Source organism: Rhinoraja longicauda, chromosome 39, assembly GCF_053455715.1.
Source record: "Rhinoraja longicauda isolate Sanriku21f chromosome 39, sRhiLon1.1, whole genome shotgun sequence".
NCBI lineage: Eukaryota > Metazoa > Chordata > Chondrichthyes > Rajiformes > Arhynchobatidae > Rhinoraja > Rhinoraja longicauda.
In genome coordinates this window covers 7,764,677-7,781,855 of record NC_135991.1, presented here as the reverse complement: position 1 = coordinate 7,781,855, position 17,179 = coordinate 7,764,677, and the positions used below count along the sequence as shown (strand labels likewise).

At 53.9% G+C, this 17,179-nt stretch overlaps 1 protein-coding gene across 1 annotated transcript in view; it reads left to right on the top strand.

Annotated features, from left to right (window-relative positions):
* The window catches only part of LOC144611181 (cyclin-dependent kinase 17-like), a 114,182-nt gene that overhangs the window by 62,954 nt on the left and 34,049 nt on the right, over nt 1–17,179 (top strand). Inside the window, 6 exon segments of the mRNA XM_078430234.1 lie at nt 3,064–3,194; nt 6,447–6,572; nt 9,930–9,986; nt 11,157–11,271; nt 12,295–12,389; nt 13,501–13,563. Coding sequence (XP_078286360.1) covers nt 3,064–3,194; nt 6,447–6,572; nt 9,930–9,986; nt 11,157–11,271; nt 12,295–12,389; nt 13,501–13,563 — 587 coding nt within the window.

Here is a 17,179-nt window from a genome sequence, read left to right as displayed (position 1 = left end):
AGAGGATATTGGTTCAAGGTGAAGGGGAAAAGATTTAATAGGAATCTGAGGGGTAACTTTTCCACAAAGAGGGTGGTGGGTGTATGGAACGAGCTGCCGGAGGAGGTAGTTGAGGCCGGGACTATTCCAACGTTTAAGAAACAGTTGGACAGGCACATGGATAGGACAGGTTTGGAGGGATATGGACCAAACGCAGGCAGGTGGGACTAGTGTAGATGGGGCATGTTGGCCGGTGTGGGACTAGTGTAGATGGGGCATGTTGGCCGGTGTGGGCGGGTGGGACTAGTGTAGATGGGGCATGTTGGTCGGTGTGGGCAGGTGGGACTAGTGTAGGTGGGGCATGTTGGTCGGTGTGGGCAGGTGAGACTAGTGTAGATGGGGCATGTTGGTCGGTGTGGGCAGGGGAGACTAGTGTAGGTGGGGCATGTTGGTCGGTGTGGGCAGGTGGGACTAGTGTAGATGGGGCATGTTGGCCGGTGTGGGACTAGTGTAGATGGGGCATGTTGGCCGGTGTGGGCAGGTGGGACTAGTGTAGATGGGGCATGTTGGTCGGTGTGGGCAAGTTAGGCCGAAGGGCATGTTTCTACGCTGCATCAATCTATGACTGAGTGATAATTTTCTTGCCTGTCGAGATGCAGCCTTTCTGGGTCATGGATGACGTCTACCCTGTTGGTGAGATTTAATGGAGGTGGGATTGTGAGGGAGGATAGATGCACACTTTTACCCAGTGTCGGGGAATCATGAACCAGAGGGCATGGGTTTAAGGTGAGGGGGGGGTGGGGAATATTTAATAGGAACCTGAGGGGCAACTTTCTGTAACACAATGTGTGCTGGGTGTCTGGAATGAGCTGCCGGAGGAGGTGCTGTTCCTCCAGTTTGCATGTGGCCTCACTCTGGCAATGGAAGAGGCCCAGGACAGAAAGGTTAGTGTGGGAGTGGGGGGGGGTAAAGTCGTTAGTAACCGGGAGATCAAGGAACCCATGGCGGACCGAACACAAGTGTTTGCTGAATGGCCTAATTCTGCACTCTAGAAATACAGTGCGGAAACAGGCCCTTCGGCCCACTAGTCTGTGCCGACCAGCGATCTCCCCATACTCTAGCACTATCCTACGCATTGGGGACAATTTACAATTTTACCAAAGCCATTTAACCCCCAAATCTGTACGTCTTTACGGGCTGGGCTGGGACTGTACTCCTGTAGGAGGAGGAGGAGGAGGAGGGGTGATCTTCTAGAGATGTGCTCAGGCGGCTAGTTTCTGTGTTAACCCTGGGGATGATTCAGGTGGCGGCAGCAAAGGGTGCCAGTGAGTGGGACTATCGCTGACGGGACCGGAGCCTCAGCAGCGCGAGGCAGAGGGGAGGTCACCAGGCTCCACCACACACCAGGTCAAACGCTGCGTTACTGCACATGGATGTTGGAACACGGGGCCGTGATTGAATTGATTGAAAGACACAGCACGGGAGTGGTCCTTTGTCCAGCCGATCTTTGATCACCCGTTCACACTAGTTTTACGTTACCCCAACTCTCTCCGGCACTCCCTACACACGAGGGGGCGATTTACAGAGGGCTGATTAACCTACAAACCCGCACCGCCACGTCTTTGGGATGTGGGAGGAAACCGGAGTACCCGGAGGAAACCCCTGTGGTCATACAGAGAACAGGCAAAATCCACACGCACGCACGCGCGCGCTTTCACACGCGCGCATACACATGCAAACACACGCGCACATACACACAGGCGCACATATACACATACACACGCACATGCACACGCACGTGCACATACACAAAGGCGCACGTACACACACAGGCGCACATACACACACAGGCGCACATACACACGCGCACATACACACACACACACACACGTGCACATACACACACACGCGCGCACATACACACACTCGCGCTCATACACACACTCGCGCACACACGCACACATACACACGCGCACATACACACACAGGCGCACATATACACATACACACACACATGCACACACACGCGCACATACACAAAGGCGCACGTACACACACAGGAGCACATACACACACACACACACACACGTGCACATACACACACTCGCACGCACACATACACACGCGCACATACACACAGGCGCACATACACACACACACGCGCGCACATACACACACTCGCGCACACACGCGCACATACACACACAGGCGCACATATACACATACACACGCACATGCACACACACGCGCACATACACAAACGCGCACACACACACACGCGCGCACACATACACACACACACACGCGCGCACACATACACACGCGCACATACATACACACACACTTATTCTCGTGTGTACGAGGTACAGTGACAAGCTTTTGTGGCGTTCCAACCAGTCAGCGGTAAGACTGTGCATGATTACAATCGAGCCGTCCACAGTGTACAGATACAGGATAAAGGAAATAATGTTCAGTACAAGGTAAAGTCCAGTAAAGTTTGTTTAAAGATAGTCCGAGGAACCTCCAATGAGGCAGATGGTAGCTCATGACAGCTCTCTGGTTGTGGTAGGATGGTTCAGTTGCCCGATAACAGCTGGGAACAAATAGCCGCTGAACCTGGAGGTGTGCGTTTTCACACTTCTGTACCTCTTGGTGGTGTCAGATACAATAGCGGCTTTTAGATGGGCACTTGGACATACAGGGAATGGGGGGGATATGGATCATGTGCAGCAGAGGACATTAGTTGAACTTGGCATTGTGTTTGGCATGGATATTGTGGGCTGTACGTGCCATGACGTACTGTTCTTTGTTCTGTGAACCAGACCCCTGGCTGGGAAATGGGAGGGATAGCTGGCGGAAAGCACGGGGGCCGTACCCCTGAGCAACAAAATGGAGGTGCATGTGAAGAGCAGATGGCCAGGTAGAGCTTTGCTCGGGGTCTGGTCTGGTCTGGTCGGTACAGCTTGCTGCTCGGGCTAGGGGGGCAGAGACGCTGCCTCTCGCCAGTGCAGTGCAGAGTGTAGGCAGCGTGACGGGGATGTGTCGGGATCCCTCCGTCTCTAACGGCCGTCTTTCCACTCGCAGAGATCGTCCACGAGGACCTGAAGATGGGCTCGGACGGGGAGAGCGACCAGGCCTCCGCCACCTCCTCCGACGAGGTTCAGTCCCCGGTCCGGGTCAGGATGCGGAACAACATCAGGAAAATCTCCACAGAGGTACGGGGCAGGTCAGCTGCCAGATCCCCCCCTCCGCCATCCCGCCCAGTGTCCCGTCACACACTGCCAGGGTCAAACAAACAGATGGTAAAGCTCCCACTGCACCTTCCCATACTAATGGCATGTTAGACAATAGGTGCAGGAGGAGGCCATTCGGCCCTTCGAGCCTGTACGCACCGCCAATCAATGTGATCATGGCTGATCATTCTCAATCAGTACCCCGTTCCTGCCTTCTCCCCATACCCCCTGGCTCCTTAAGAGCTCTATCCAGCTCTCTCTTGAAATCATCCAGAGAATTGGCCTCCACTGCCTTCTGAGGCAGAGAATTCCACAGATTCACAACTCTCTGACTGAAAAAGTTTTTCCTCATCTCCGTTCTAAATGGCCGACCCCTTATTCTTAAACTGTGGCCCCTTGTTCGGGACTCCCCCAGCATTGGGAACATGTTTCCTGCCTCTAACGTGTCCATCCCCTTAATAATCTTTTACGTTTCGATAAGATCTCCTCTCATCCTTCTAAATTCCATTGTATACAAGCCTAGTCGCTCCAGTCTTTCAACATATGATAGTCCCGCCATTCTGGGAATTAACCTAGTGAACCTACGCTGCACGCCCTCAATGTTGGCCTTCATAACGAGAGGATTTCAGTATTCTAAGACTGTGGCCCCTGGTTCTGGACTCCCCCAACATTGGGAACATGTTTCCTGCATCTAGCTTGTCCAGTCCTTTTATAATTTTACCCGTCTCTATAAGATCCCCTCTCATCCTTCTAAACTCTAGTGAATGCAAGCCTAATCTTTTCAATCAAATTTGGAGTAAACAGGTTCTTCTGCAGTTGTACAGGGCCCTGGTGAGACCACATCTGGAGTATTGTGTGCAGTTTTGGTCTCCTAATTTGTCGAAGGACATCCTTGCTATTGAGGGCGTGCAGCGTAGGTTCACCAGGTTAATCCCCGGGATGGCGGGACTGTCATATGAGGAAAGATTGGAAAGACTAGGCTTGTATTCATTGGAGTTTAGAAGGATGAGAGGGGATCTTATAGAGACGTATAAAATTATAAAAGGACTGGACAAGCTAGATGCAGGAAAAATGTTCCCAATGTTGGGCGAGTCCAGAACCAGGGGCCACACAGTCTAAGAATAAAGGGAAGCCATTTAAAACTGAGGTAAGAAGAAACTTTTTCACCCAGAGAGTTGTGAATCAGTGGAATTCTCTGCCTCAGAGGGCAGTGGAGGCCGATTCACTGGATGGATTTAAGAGAGAGTTAGATAGAGCTCGAGGGGCTAGTGGAATCAAGGGATATGGGGAGAAGGCAGGCACGGGATACTGATTGTGGACGGTCAGCCATGATCATAATGAATGGCGGTGCTGGCTCAAAGGGCCGGAAAGGCCTCCTCCTGCACCTATTTTCTTTGTTTCTATCACACACTCCTGACGACGGGAGTGGTCCCCAGTGGAGGTCTCTCTACAAGGGAGTCCTCCCCCTTTACATCGGGGACCTGGGGTGGAGAGTGTTGCACTGAGCCGTGGCCTGCAACAGGTACTTGAGCCGGTTCACGGACTCGCCAGCTTCTGTGGCGAGGAAGAGACCGTGTTCCACGTGTACACGGAGTGTGAGAGGCTGCAGCCCCTGTACGACTATCTGAAGGGGCTGCTCCTCAGGTTTTGTCTCCACTTTAGCCCCACGCTCCTGATATTTGGGCAGAGGGGGGGAGGGGCAGGATCTCTCTGTCGGTCTGCTCCTGGGCCTGGCCAAGATGGCATGTGGCCTCACTCTGGCAATGGAGGAGGCCCAGGACAGAAAGGTTAATGGGGGGGGGGGGGGGGGTAAAGTCGTTAGTAACCGGGAAATCAAGGAACCCATGGCGGACCGAACACAAGTGTTTGCTGAATGGCCTAATTCTGCACTCTAGGAATACAGTGCGGAAACAGGCCCTTCGGCCCACCGAGTGTGCGCCGACCAGCCATCTCCCCATACACAGCAGGGTGCGATGCACTGTGCATTGTGACACATTCCTCCCGTGACCACCATTAACATTTTCCGTGACTTGTGCCACAGTCGACCTTCTGTCGGTTCAGACCAGACGGGATAGCCTTCGTTGCCCTCGCGCATCGATGAGTCTTGGGCGCCCAACACCCTGCCTGTCGCCGGTTTGTGGTTTGTCCCTCCTCGGACCACTGTCGGTCGGTACTCACCACTGCTGACCGGGAGCACCCCACAAGCCTTGCCGTTTCAGAGATGCTCTGACCCAGTCGTCTGGCCAGAACAATTTGGCCCTTGTCAAAGTCGCTCAGGTCTTTACTCCTGCCCATTTCTCCTGCATCCAACACGTCAACTTCAAGAACTGACTGTTCACCTGCTGCCTAATATATCCCACCTCTTGACAGGTGCCATTGTAACAAGATAACCAATGTTATTCCAATGTGAAAGTAGGCATGCAGGTGCAGCAGGCAGTGAAGAAAGCGAATGGTATGTTGGCATTCATAGCAAGAGGATTTGAGTTTAGGAGCAGGGAGGTTCTACTGCAGTTGTACAGGGCATTGGTGAGACCGCACCTGGAGTATTGTGTGCAGTTTTGGTCTCCTAATCTGAGGAAAGACGTTCTTGCCTTAGAGGGAGTACAGAGAAGGTTCACCAGATTGATCCCTGGGATGGCGGGACTTTCATATGAAGAAAGACTGGATAGACTAGGCTTGTACTCGCTGAAATTTAGAAGACTGAGGTGGGATCGTATAGAAACATATAAAATTCTTAAGGGGTTGGAGAGGCTAGATGCGGGAAGATTGTTCCCGATGTTGGGGAAGTCCAGAACCAGGGTTCACAGCTTAAGGATAAGGGGGAAGTCTTTTAGGACCGAGATGAGAAAACATTTCTTCACACAGAGAGTGGTGAGTCTGTGGAATTCTCTGCCACAGAAGGTAGTTGAGGCCAGTTCATTGGCTATATTTAAGAGGGAGTTAGATGTGGCCCTTGTGGCTAAAGGGATCAGGGGGTATGGAGAGAAGGCAGGTACAGGTTACTGAGCTGGATGATCAGCCATGATCATATTGAATGGCGATGCGTACAGGCTCGAAGGGCCGAATGGCCTACTCCTGCACCTATTTTCTATGTTTCTATATTCACTTCGCCTGTCAGTGGTCACAATGTTTTGGCTGCTCGGTGTGTACTAGTGGTTGCCGTGTTCCGATCCCCTGATAGATGCGAGTGGGTGAGAGGGATAACCGCTGTAACCCGTTGCTCTGCTCCCTCAGGATATCAACAAGAGGCTGTCGCTGCCCGCTGACATCCGTCTCCCCGAGGGCTACCTGGAGAAGTTTGCCATGAACAGCCCGCCCTTCGACAAGCCGCTGAGCCGACGGCTGCGCAGGGTCTCGCTGGTGAGTCCGCATGCACGCACGCACAGTGTCCCCGTGGCGGAAGGGGCCTGAGCAGCTCACTGGAGCAGCGGTAGAACCACTGCCTCACAGCGTCAGAGACCTGGGTTTGATCCTCACAAAGGGGGTGGTGCCAGTACGGAGTTTGCACGTTCTCCCTGTGATCGCATGGGCTTTCCCTGCGTGCTCCGGTTTCCTTCCACTCTCCAAAGACATCCAGGTTTGTAGGTTGTAGGGAAATCGGTTATATATTTCACCTCCTGGCTACGTCAGAAGGAATGTCGACGAGAGCGTGTGTGACCAGTGAGTAACAAAGTCCAGACAACACATGCTGCAAACACTCGAGACAGTCTTAAGGAGAATTCATCAACAAATTCTTCCCACCTCATCTGCCGGTGACCCCGAATCTTGCCAGACAGGTGCAGGACTCAACAGATCCATGACATCCCACTGCCAATCCACGATAAATAAACTCATTTAGTGAAAAGAGTTTTCATGAGGAAGGAACAGAATCAATAGTCAATTTATTTGTCACATACACATAAATGTGCAGTGAAATGAAAAATTACCCGCAGTCCAACAATAAGACCAATAAGAATAAGCAATAAAAATGCAATAACACACACAATCATAAACCAACATCCATCACAGTGAGTCTCCACCAGTCACCTCCTCACTGTGATGGAAGGCCAGAATGTCTTCTCTCTTCCCCTGCCGTCTTCTCCCGCGGTCAGGCTGTTGGAGTTGCCACGTCGGGGCGGTCGGGGCTCCCGTCCTTGAAGCGCCCTCTGGGCGGAGAAAATCCCGCGGCCTATTTCAGGCCGCGCCGGACGGTGAAAGGTCCGCGGCGGGCCGACCCAAGCCCCGCGATTCGGGGCGGGCGAAGATGCTGCCGCTGCCGGAGCTCCCGATGTCGGCCCCCACCCAGGGGCCTGTGGGCTTCCGACGTCCATGCGGCCCCGCGCCGAAGCCTCCGGAGACGAGTAGCAGCCGCTCCCGCAACCTCCGAAGGCAGCCAGCGCCGCAGGTGGTGAGTCCAGGCCGCGGGCTCTGCAAACCAGAGCCCAGGTGGTCCCAGCCGGAGCCAGCCAGCTCCAGGTGCATGGCCGAAGGCAGGCCGCAGCGTGAACGGAGACACCACACAGAAACAAAGGTCGAGTCTCGGTTCGGGAGAGACACTTTTACAGTTCCCACCCCCCCCCCCCCCCCCCCCCCACCACATAACACACAACCGCAAACACTACATCATATTTAAACCCTTTGATTTGTTCAGTTAGCCAGGCGCGAGGGAAGATGTGACATTAATAATGCTCCTCCTCACAGCCTTGTATGCAAAGCAAACTCTTGTGAACATGTTGGGAGAATTGCAACGTAATAAGAACAGCAAGATGGAATCCCTCACCTCATTTGTAACCCTCCAAATGTTCAGGGAAAAAAACTGCATATGCTGGTTAAAATCAAAGGTAGACACAAAATGCTGGAGTATCTCAGCGGGTCAGGCAGCATCTCGGGAGAGAAGGAATGGGTGACGTTTCGGGTCGAGACCGAAGAAGGGTCCCCCCCCCGCGCACCCTGGAAGTCTCCCCGAAAATGTGGTGCCAAGGCTGGGCAAGGCAGCCAATCTCGACCTCATCGGGACTTCCACGGACGATCGGCCGGTTGAATTTGCAACCTGCGGCCGGGGCCTCTGGAACTCCAGCCCAGCTGGAGCCGGCACATCTATTCCCATCGCCCAGCGACTTCCTTGGCCGGCTGGATAAACCAGCAAAGCTCTGGAACCAAGAGTGCCAGAAAATCAGTGGTGGAACTGTAATGAGCAAATATTACATTTCTTTCTCTCCTGAGATGCTGCCTGACCTGCTGAGTTACTCCAGCATTTTGTGAATAAATACCTTCGATTTGTACCAGCCAGTGAGGCCCACCGGAAATTGGAGGAACAGCACCTCGTATTTCGCCTGGGCAGCTTGCAGCCCAGCGGTATGAACATCGACTTCTCCAACTTTAGATAGTTCCTCTGTCCCTCTCTTCCCCTCCCCTTCCCAGATCTCCCTCACTTTGGTCAACGTGGGTTGTTTTTAAATGTGCAATACAAATAATATTGACTTGACTTGACTTGACTATCTTCCTGTCTCCACCTATATCCTTCCTTTGTCCCGCCCCCCCTGACATCAGTCTGAAGAAGGGTCTCGACCCGAAACATCACCCATTCCTTCTCTCCTGAGATGCTGCCTGACCTGCTGAGTTACTCCAGCATTTTGTGAATAAATATTACATTTAAGTGCAAGATTATAGAACTAAATTAAGTAACATAATAAAAATGTTGTTAGTATACAGTGACATATTCACATTTTTCCAGAATGTCCGGTTTCACTTTGAAATGCACTAAAAGAGGCTTGAAACTGGTAATTTTGTGTGTATATTTTCAAAGTTCCCAATTTTTTGACCCCCGTTGTACACCCGCAAGCGCTCGGCTCTTTCCCTCTCTTTTTTTTTACCTCACTCACATGCCTGATAATTAGTTAGACAATAGATGCAGGAGGAGGCCATTCGGACCTTCGAGCCAGCACCGCCATTCAGCGTGATCATGGGTGATCATCCATAATCAGTACCCCGTTCCTGCCTTCTCCCCATACCCCCTGACTCCGCTATCCTTAAGAGCTCTATCTAGCTCTCTCTTGAAAGCATCCAGAGAATTGGCCTCCACTGCCTTCTGAGGCAGAGAATTCCACAGATTCACAACTCTCTGAGTGAAAACGTTTTTCCTCATCTCCGTTCTAAATGGCCGACCCCTTATTTTTAAACTGTGGCCCCTGGTTCTGGACTCCCCCAACATGTTTCCTGCCTCTAACGTGTCCAATCTCTTAATAATATGTTTCAATAAGATCCCCTCTCATCCTTCTAAATTCCAGTGTTTACAAGCCCAGTCGCTCCAGTCTTTCAACATACGACAGTCCCACCATTACGGGAATTAACCTGGTGAACGCCCTCAATCGCAAGAATGTCCTTCCTCAAATTTGGAGACCAAAACTGCACACAGTACTCCAGGTGCGGTCTCACTAGGGCCCTGTACAACTGCAGAAGGACCTCTTTGCTCCTATACTCAACTCCTCTTGTTATGAAGGCCAACATGCCATTAGCTTTCCTCACTGCCTGCTGTACCTGCATCCTTAAAGGGCGGCAAAGGTTACGGGGAGAAGGCAGGAGAATGGGAGAAATAGATCATCTGTGATCAAATGGCAGAGCAGACCCGATGGGCCGAACGGCCCACTTCTGCTCCCGGGTCTTACGGATGGAGTGGGTCAAGGATGCGGTGGCTTTGACGATGCCGGCTCCTAACCGTGTCCCTCTCTCGCCCTGCAGTCGGAGATCGGGTTCGGCAAGCTGGAGACCTACGTTAAACTGGACAAGCTCGGGGAGGTAAGAACTCGCCACCACCTGCCCCGCCCGGTCAGAGCCCCAGTGCCAACATGGCCGCCCAGCTCCCGGCCGGACTGGTGACCGTCCCAGCAACCCCAGCTCTGCCCCAGTCATGGAGGTTAGAAAGGCCTTGAATCCCTGCCCCATTCCCATCCTCCTCCTGGGCCCTGTGAATAACTGTTCACTGCCTCATTCCACCTACCCTCGCACAGTGACCACTTACCAATCAATAGAGTGAGTCCCCTTTTGTTAGTCTAATTGATCTTTCTCCCTCTCCCACTCTTTTCCACCTCTCCCACTCTTCCCTCTCCCACTCTTCCCTCTCTCACTCTTCCCTCTCCCACTCTTCCCTCTCTCACTCTTCCCTCTCCCACTCTTTCTCCCCCTCTCCCCTCTCCCACTCTTCCCTCTCCCACTCTTCCCTCTCCCACTCTTCCCTCTCCCACTCTTCCCTCTCCCACTCTTCCCTCTCCCACTCTTCCCTCTCCCACTCTTCCCTCTCCCACTCTTCCCTCTCCCACTCTTCCCTCTCCCACTCTTCCCTCTCCCACTCTTTCTCCCCCTCTCCCACTCTTTCTCCCTCTCCCCCACTCTTTGCCCCCCTCTCCCACTCTTCCCTCTCCCACTCTTCCCTCTCCCACTCTTCCCTCTCCCACTCTTCCCTCTCCCACTCTTCCATCTCCCACTCTTCCCTCTCCACTCTTCCCTCTCCCACTCTTCCCTCTCCCACTCTTCCCTCTCCCACTCTTCCCTCTCCCACTCTTCCCTCTCCCACTCTTCCCCCTCCCACTCTTCCCTCTCCCACTCTTCCCTCTCCCACTCTTCCCTCTCCCACTCTTCCCTCACCCACTCTTCCCCCTCCCACTCTTCCCTCTCCCACTCTTCCCTCTCACACTCTTCCCTCTCTCCCACTTCCTTCTCCCACTCTTTCTCCCCCTCTCCCACTCTTTCTCCCCCTCTCCCACTCTTTCTCCCCCTCTCCCACTCTTTCTCCCCCTCTCCCACTCTTTCTCCCCCTCTCCCACTCTTTCTCCCCCTCTCCCACTCTTTCTCCCCCTCTCCCACTCTTTCTCCCCCTCTCCCACTCTTTCTCCCCCTCTCCCACTCTTTCTCCCACTCATTCTCCCCTCCCCCTCCCCAACTCTTTCCCCTCCCACGACCTATCTGAAGGGCACCTATGCAACAGTGTACAAAGGCAGGAGTAAGCTGACGGATAACTTGGTGGCTCTGAAGGAGATCCGGCTGGAACACGAGGAAGGGGCTCCGTGCACCGCCATCAGGGAAGGTAAGGCCAGGAACCGCTGCCCCCCTCCACTCTCACCGTCCGTCTCTGCACCCACCTCTTCATCGTCCGTAACCTCTGACCACTGACGCTCCCTCCTGGATGACCTCTGACATAGAAACACAGAAAATAGGTGCAGGAGGAGGCCATTCGGCCCTTCGAGCCTGTACGCACCGCCATTCAGTGTGATCACGGCTGATCGTCCACAATCAGTAACCCGTGCCTGCCTTCTCCCCATATCCCTTGATTCCACTAGCCCCGAGAGCTCTATCTAACTCTCTCTTAAATCCATCCAGTGAATTGGCCTCCACTGCCCTCTGTGGCAGAGAATTCCACACATTCACAACTCTTTGGGTGAAAAGGTTCCTTCTTTTAAATGGCCTCCCCTTTATTCTTAGACTGTGTGGCCCCTGGTTCTGGACTCGCCCAACATTGGGAACATTTTTCCTGCACATTGGGACATTTTTCCTGAGCACTGACGTTAGCTCCTGGATGACCTCTGGCCACTGACGTTCCCTCCTGTAAGTCCTCTGACCACTGACGTTCCCTCCTGTAAGTCCTCTGACCACTGACGTCCTCTCCCAGGGGACTTTTGGCCAATGATGTTCCCTCTCTGAGAGACCTCTGACCAATAACGTTCCACCTCCGTTCTCTCCTGGAGGATCCCCGACCTATGACGTTCCCTCTGAGAATTTCTGACCAATGACGTTCCCTCCTGTAAGACCTCTGGCCACTGACGTTCTCCTGGATGACCTCTGACCACTGACATCCTCTCCTGATGACCTCTGACCACTGACGTTCCTCCTGGATGACCTCTGACCACTGACCTTCTCCCCCGGGGGACCTCTGGCCAATGATGTTCCTCCTTGGGGTCGTGTTGATGAGGCTGTGATCATTATGGAGCTGCATGTGGTTCCACTGGAAATGTTCGACCTCTCCAACTGACCAGGCAGCATGATGTCCCCAGTGTGCTATACAGTTTAGACTGCTCCTCCTAACCCCCCCCCCGGTTAATCTCTTCCTCAGTGTCGCTGCTCAAGGACCTCAAACACGCCAACATAGTGACGCTCCACGACATCATCCACACAGAGAAATCCCTCACACTGGTCTTCGAGTATCTGGTGAGTACTACCTCGTGCTGTCGGGAGTGGAGAAGGGGGCGCCTCACAGCGCCAGGCACGGGGTTCCATCCTGACCTTGGCTAGTGTGTGCGTCTGTGTGTGTGTGTGCCTGTGTGTGTGTGTGTCTGTGTGTGTCTGTGTCTATGTATGTGCCTGTGTGTGTGTGTGTGTGTGTGTGTGTCTGTGCGTGTGTCTGTGTCTGTGTGTGTGCGCGTCTGTGTGTGTGTGCGTCTGTGTGTGTGCCTGTGTGTGTGTGCGTGTGTCTGCGTGTGTGCGTCTGTGTGTGTGTGTGTGCGCGCACGTCTGTTTTGCACGTTCTAGCTATGACCACATAGGTTTCCTCCCTCATCCCAAAGACGTGCAGGTTTGTAGGTTATTGTCAGTAATTACCTTCTGTAAATTGCCCTGGTATGTTCGATAGTGCTCGTGCACAGGGTGATTGCTGGTCGGCTTGGACTCAGCAGGCCGAAAGGCCTGTTTCAACGCTAGGTTAATTGGCCCTCTGTAAAAATTGTCCCCTAATGTATCAGGAGTATAGAAGTTGGGAGGTTATGTCACAGTTATATAAGATGTTGGTGAGGCCACATTTACAGTATTGTGTTGGGTTTCGTTTCACCGTCTTGTAGGAAAGATGTTGTCAAGCGGGAAAGGGTGCAGAGAAGATTTACGAGGATGTTGCCAGGACTCGAGGGGAGAGGTTGAGCAGGCTTGGATTTTAATCCTTGGAGCGCAGGAGGATGAGGGGTGATCTTATAGAGGTGTACAAAATCATGAGAGGAATAGATCGAGTAAACACAGTCTTTTGTCCAGAGTGGAGGAATCGATAACCAATGGGCGTAGATTTAAGGTGAGGGGGGGAAAGAAACAGGCCCTTTGGCCCACCAAGTCCACGTATACTAGCAGTATCGTCCACACTGGGGGCAAACCTGCAGGTCCTTGGAGTGTGGGAGGAAACCGGAGCACCCGGAGAAAATCCCCACGGTCCCAGGAAGAACATGCAAACTCTGTACAGACAGCACCCAAAGTCCGGATTGAACCCTCGTCTCTGGCGCTGTGAGCCAGCAGTTCCACCAGCTGTGTATTAAACTGACATTTCCTTTCCTGCCTTCAGGATAAAGACTTGAAACAGTACCTGGAGGATTGTGGGAACGTCATTAACATCCACAATGTAAAGGTATGGACGCACCAGGTGAAAGAAAGGCTTTGTTTAGAGTTTATAGACAGGTGTAGGCCCTTCTAGCCAGCACCGCCATTCAGTGATCATGGCTGATCATCCACAATCAGTACCCCGTTCCTGCCTTCTCCCCATATCCCCTGACTCCGCTATCTTTAAGAGCTATATCTAGCTCTCTCTTGAAAGCATTCAGAGAATTGGCCTCCACTGCCTTCTGAGGCAGAGAATCCCACAGATTCAGGGTGAAAAAGTTCTTCCTCATCTCCGTTCTAAATAGCCGACCCCTTATTCTTAAACTGTGGCCCCTGGATCTGGACTCCCCCAACATTGGGAACATGTTTCCTGCCTCTAACGTGTCCAATCCCTTAATAATCTTACATGTTTCAATAAGATCCCCTCTCGTCCTTCTAAATTCCAGAGTTAGAGTTACCAATGTTGAGACTGGGAAATGGGCGATGAGACAATACTAGGACGATTGTATTAACAAGCATTCCCAGGGCTACTCGTGCTTCTCCACACTGCTCATTGGGCAAATACCCTGCGAGTTGTGGCGACGCTGTCAGAAAGATGAGGGCTAAATGAGCAAATATCATGCTGATTCTGTATTGTCTTATTCCCGGGAGTGTGTGACAGGACGGTGTAGAGAGAGCTTCACTCTGTGTCTGACCCCCTTTTTTCCCCCAAAATGCTTTCATTCAATTATACACAAATACAGAGTAGTAACACAATCAAGACTGCCATTGGCAGTTTACAATGGAACAGTTGTAAACTTTATCTACAATACGCTCCCCCCCCCCCCCCCTCCCGTGGCGACCAGCGTTCACAGAAGGCCTCCAGCGCCCCCGTGGACACCGCGAGTTCCCTCTCCAGGGACACGCGGGCACGGACGTAGGCCCGGAAGGGGGGCGGGCAGCCGACTCTGGTGTGGCCATCGACCGCCCTCTGCCTGGACCCGTGAGCGGCCATCTTGGCCCGGCCCAGGAGCAGACCGACAGGGAGACCCTCCCGACCCTCCCCCCTCTGTACCGGGTGACCAAATATCGGGAGCGTGGGGCTAAAGTGCACCCACAACGATGGGCGGCCCCTTCAGATATCCGCACAGGGGCTGCAGCTTCTCACACTCCGTGTACACGTGGAACACGGTCTCTTCCTCGCCGCAGAAGCTGGCGAGTCCGTGAACCGGCTCGAGTACCTGTTGCAGGCCACGGCTCTGTGCAACACTCTCCACCCCAGGTCCCCGATGTAAAGGGGGAGGACTCCCTCATAGAGAGACCTCCACTGAGACGTCTGACCTTGGGAGTGTGTGACGGGACGGTGTGGAGAGAGCTTCACTCTGTGTCTGTCACAGGGAGTGTGTGACGGGGCGGTGTAGAGAGAGCTTAACTCTGTGTCTGACACAGGGAGAGTGACGGGGCAGTGTAGAGAGAGCGTCACTCTGTGTCTGTCACAGGGAGTGTGTGACGGGGCGGTGTAGAGAGAGCGTCACTCTGTGTCTGTCACAGGGAGTGTGTGACGGGGCGGTGTAGAGAGAGCTTAACTCTGTGTCTGTCACAGGGAGTGTGTGACGGGGCGGTGTAGAGAGAGCTTAACTCTGTGTCTGTCACAGGGAGTGTGTGACGGGGCGGTGTAGAGAGAGCTTAACTCTGTGTCTGACACAGGGAGTGTGTGACGGGGCGGTGTAGAGAGAGCTTCACTCTGTGTCTGTCACAGGGAGTGTGTGACGGGGCGGTGTAGAGAGAGCTTCACTCTGTGTCTGTCACAGGGAGTGTGTGACGGGGCGGTGTAGAGAGAGCGTCACTCTGTGCCTGACACAGGGAGTGTGTGACGGGGCGGTGTAGAGAGAGCGTCACTCTGTCTGACACAGGGAGAGTGACGGGGCAGTGTAGAGAGAGCGTCACTCTGTGTCTGACCTTGGGAGTGTGTGACGGGACGATGTAGGGGGAGCGTCACTCTGTGCCTGACACAGGGAGAGTGACGGGGCGGTGTGGAGGGAGCTTCACTCTGTGCCTGACACGGGGACTGTGTGACGGGACGATGTAGAGGGAGCGTCACTCTGTGTCTGACACAGGGAGAGTGATGGGGCGGTGTAGAGAGAGCGTCACTCTGTGTCTGTCACAGGGAGTGTGTGACGGGGTGTGGAGAGAGCTTCACTCGGTGTCTGACACAGGGAGTGTGTGATGGGATGGTGTAGAGAGAGCTTCACTCTGTGTGTGTCACAGGGAGAGTGATGGGGCGGTGCGGAGGGAGCGTCACTCTGTGTCTGTCACAGGGGGTGTGTGACAGGGCGGTGTAGAGGGAGCGTCACTCTGTGTCTGACCCGGGGAGTGTGTGACGGGGCGGTGTGGAGAGAGCGTCACTCTGTGTCTGACCCGGGGAGTGTGTGACGGGGCGGTGTAGAGGGAGCGTCACTCTGTGTCTGACACAGGGAGTGTGTGACGGGGCGGTGCGGAGGGAGCGTCACTCTGTGTGTCACAGGGAGAGTGTGACAGGGCGGTGTAGAGGGAGCGTCACTCTGTGTCTGACACAGGGAGTGTGTGACGGGACGATGTAGAGGGAGCGTCACTCTGTGTCTGACACAGGGAGTGTGTGACGGGGCGGTGTAGAGAGAGCGTCACTCTGTGTGTCACAGGGAGTGTGTGACGGGGCGGTGTAGAGAGAGCGTCACTGTGTGTCACAGGGAGAGTGTGACAGGGCGGTGCGGAGGGAGCGTCACTCTGTGTGTGACACAGGGAGTGTGTGACGGGGCGGTGCGGAGGGAACGTCACTCTGTGTGTCACAGGGAGTGTGTTACGGGGCGGTGTAGAGAGAGCGTCACTCTGTGTGTGACACAGGGACTGTGTGACGGGGCGGTGCGGAGGGAACGTCACTCTGTGTGTCACAGGGAGTGTGTTACGGGGCGGTGTAGAGAGAGCGTCACTCTGTGTGTGTCACAGGGAGTGTGTTACGGGGCGGTGTAGAGAGAGCGTCACTCTGTGTGTGACACAGGGACTGTGTGACGGGGCGGTGCGGAGGGAGCATCACTTGGTGCCTGACACAGGGAGAGTGACGGGGCGATGTAGAGGGAGCTTCACTCGGTGCCTGACACAGGGAGTGTGTGACGGGACGATGTAGAGGGAGCGTCACTCTGTGTCTGACACAGGGAGAGTGATGGGGCGGTGTAGAGGGAGCGTCACTCTGTGTCTGACACAGGGAGAGTGATGGGGCGGTGTAGAGGGAGCGTCACTCTGTGTCTGACACAGGGAGAGTGATGTGGCGGTGTAGAGAGAGCTTCACTCGGTGTCTGACACAGGGAGTGTGTGACGGGGTGTGGAGAGAGCGTCACTCTGTGTCTGACCTTGGGACTGTGTGACGGGGCGGTGTAGAGAGAGCGTCACTCTGTGTCTGACCCGGGGAGTGTGTGACGGGGCGGTGTAGAGGGAGCTTCACTCTGTCTGACACGGAGTGTGTGACGGGGCAGTGTAGAGGGAGCGTCACTCTGTGTGTGTCACAGGGACTGTGTGACGGGACGGTGTAGAGAGAGCTTCACTCTGTGTGTGACACAGGGAGTGTGTGATGGGACGGTGCGGAGGGAGCTTCACTCTGAATCCTGAGATGAATCTAACATTGTACATCACGA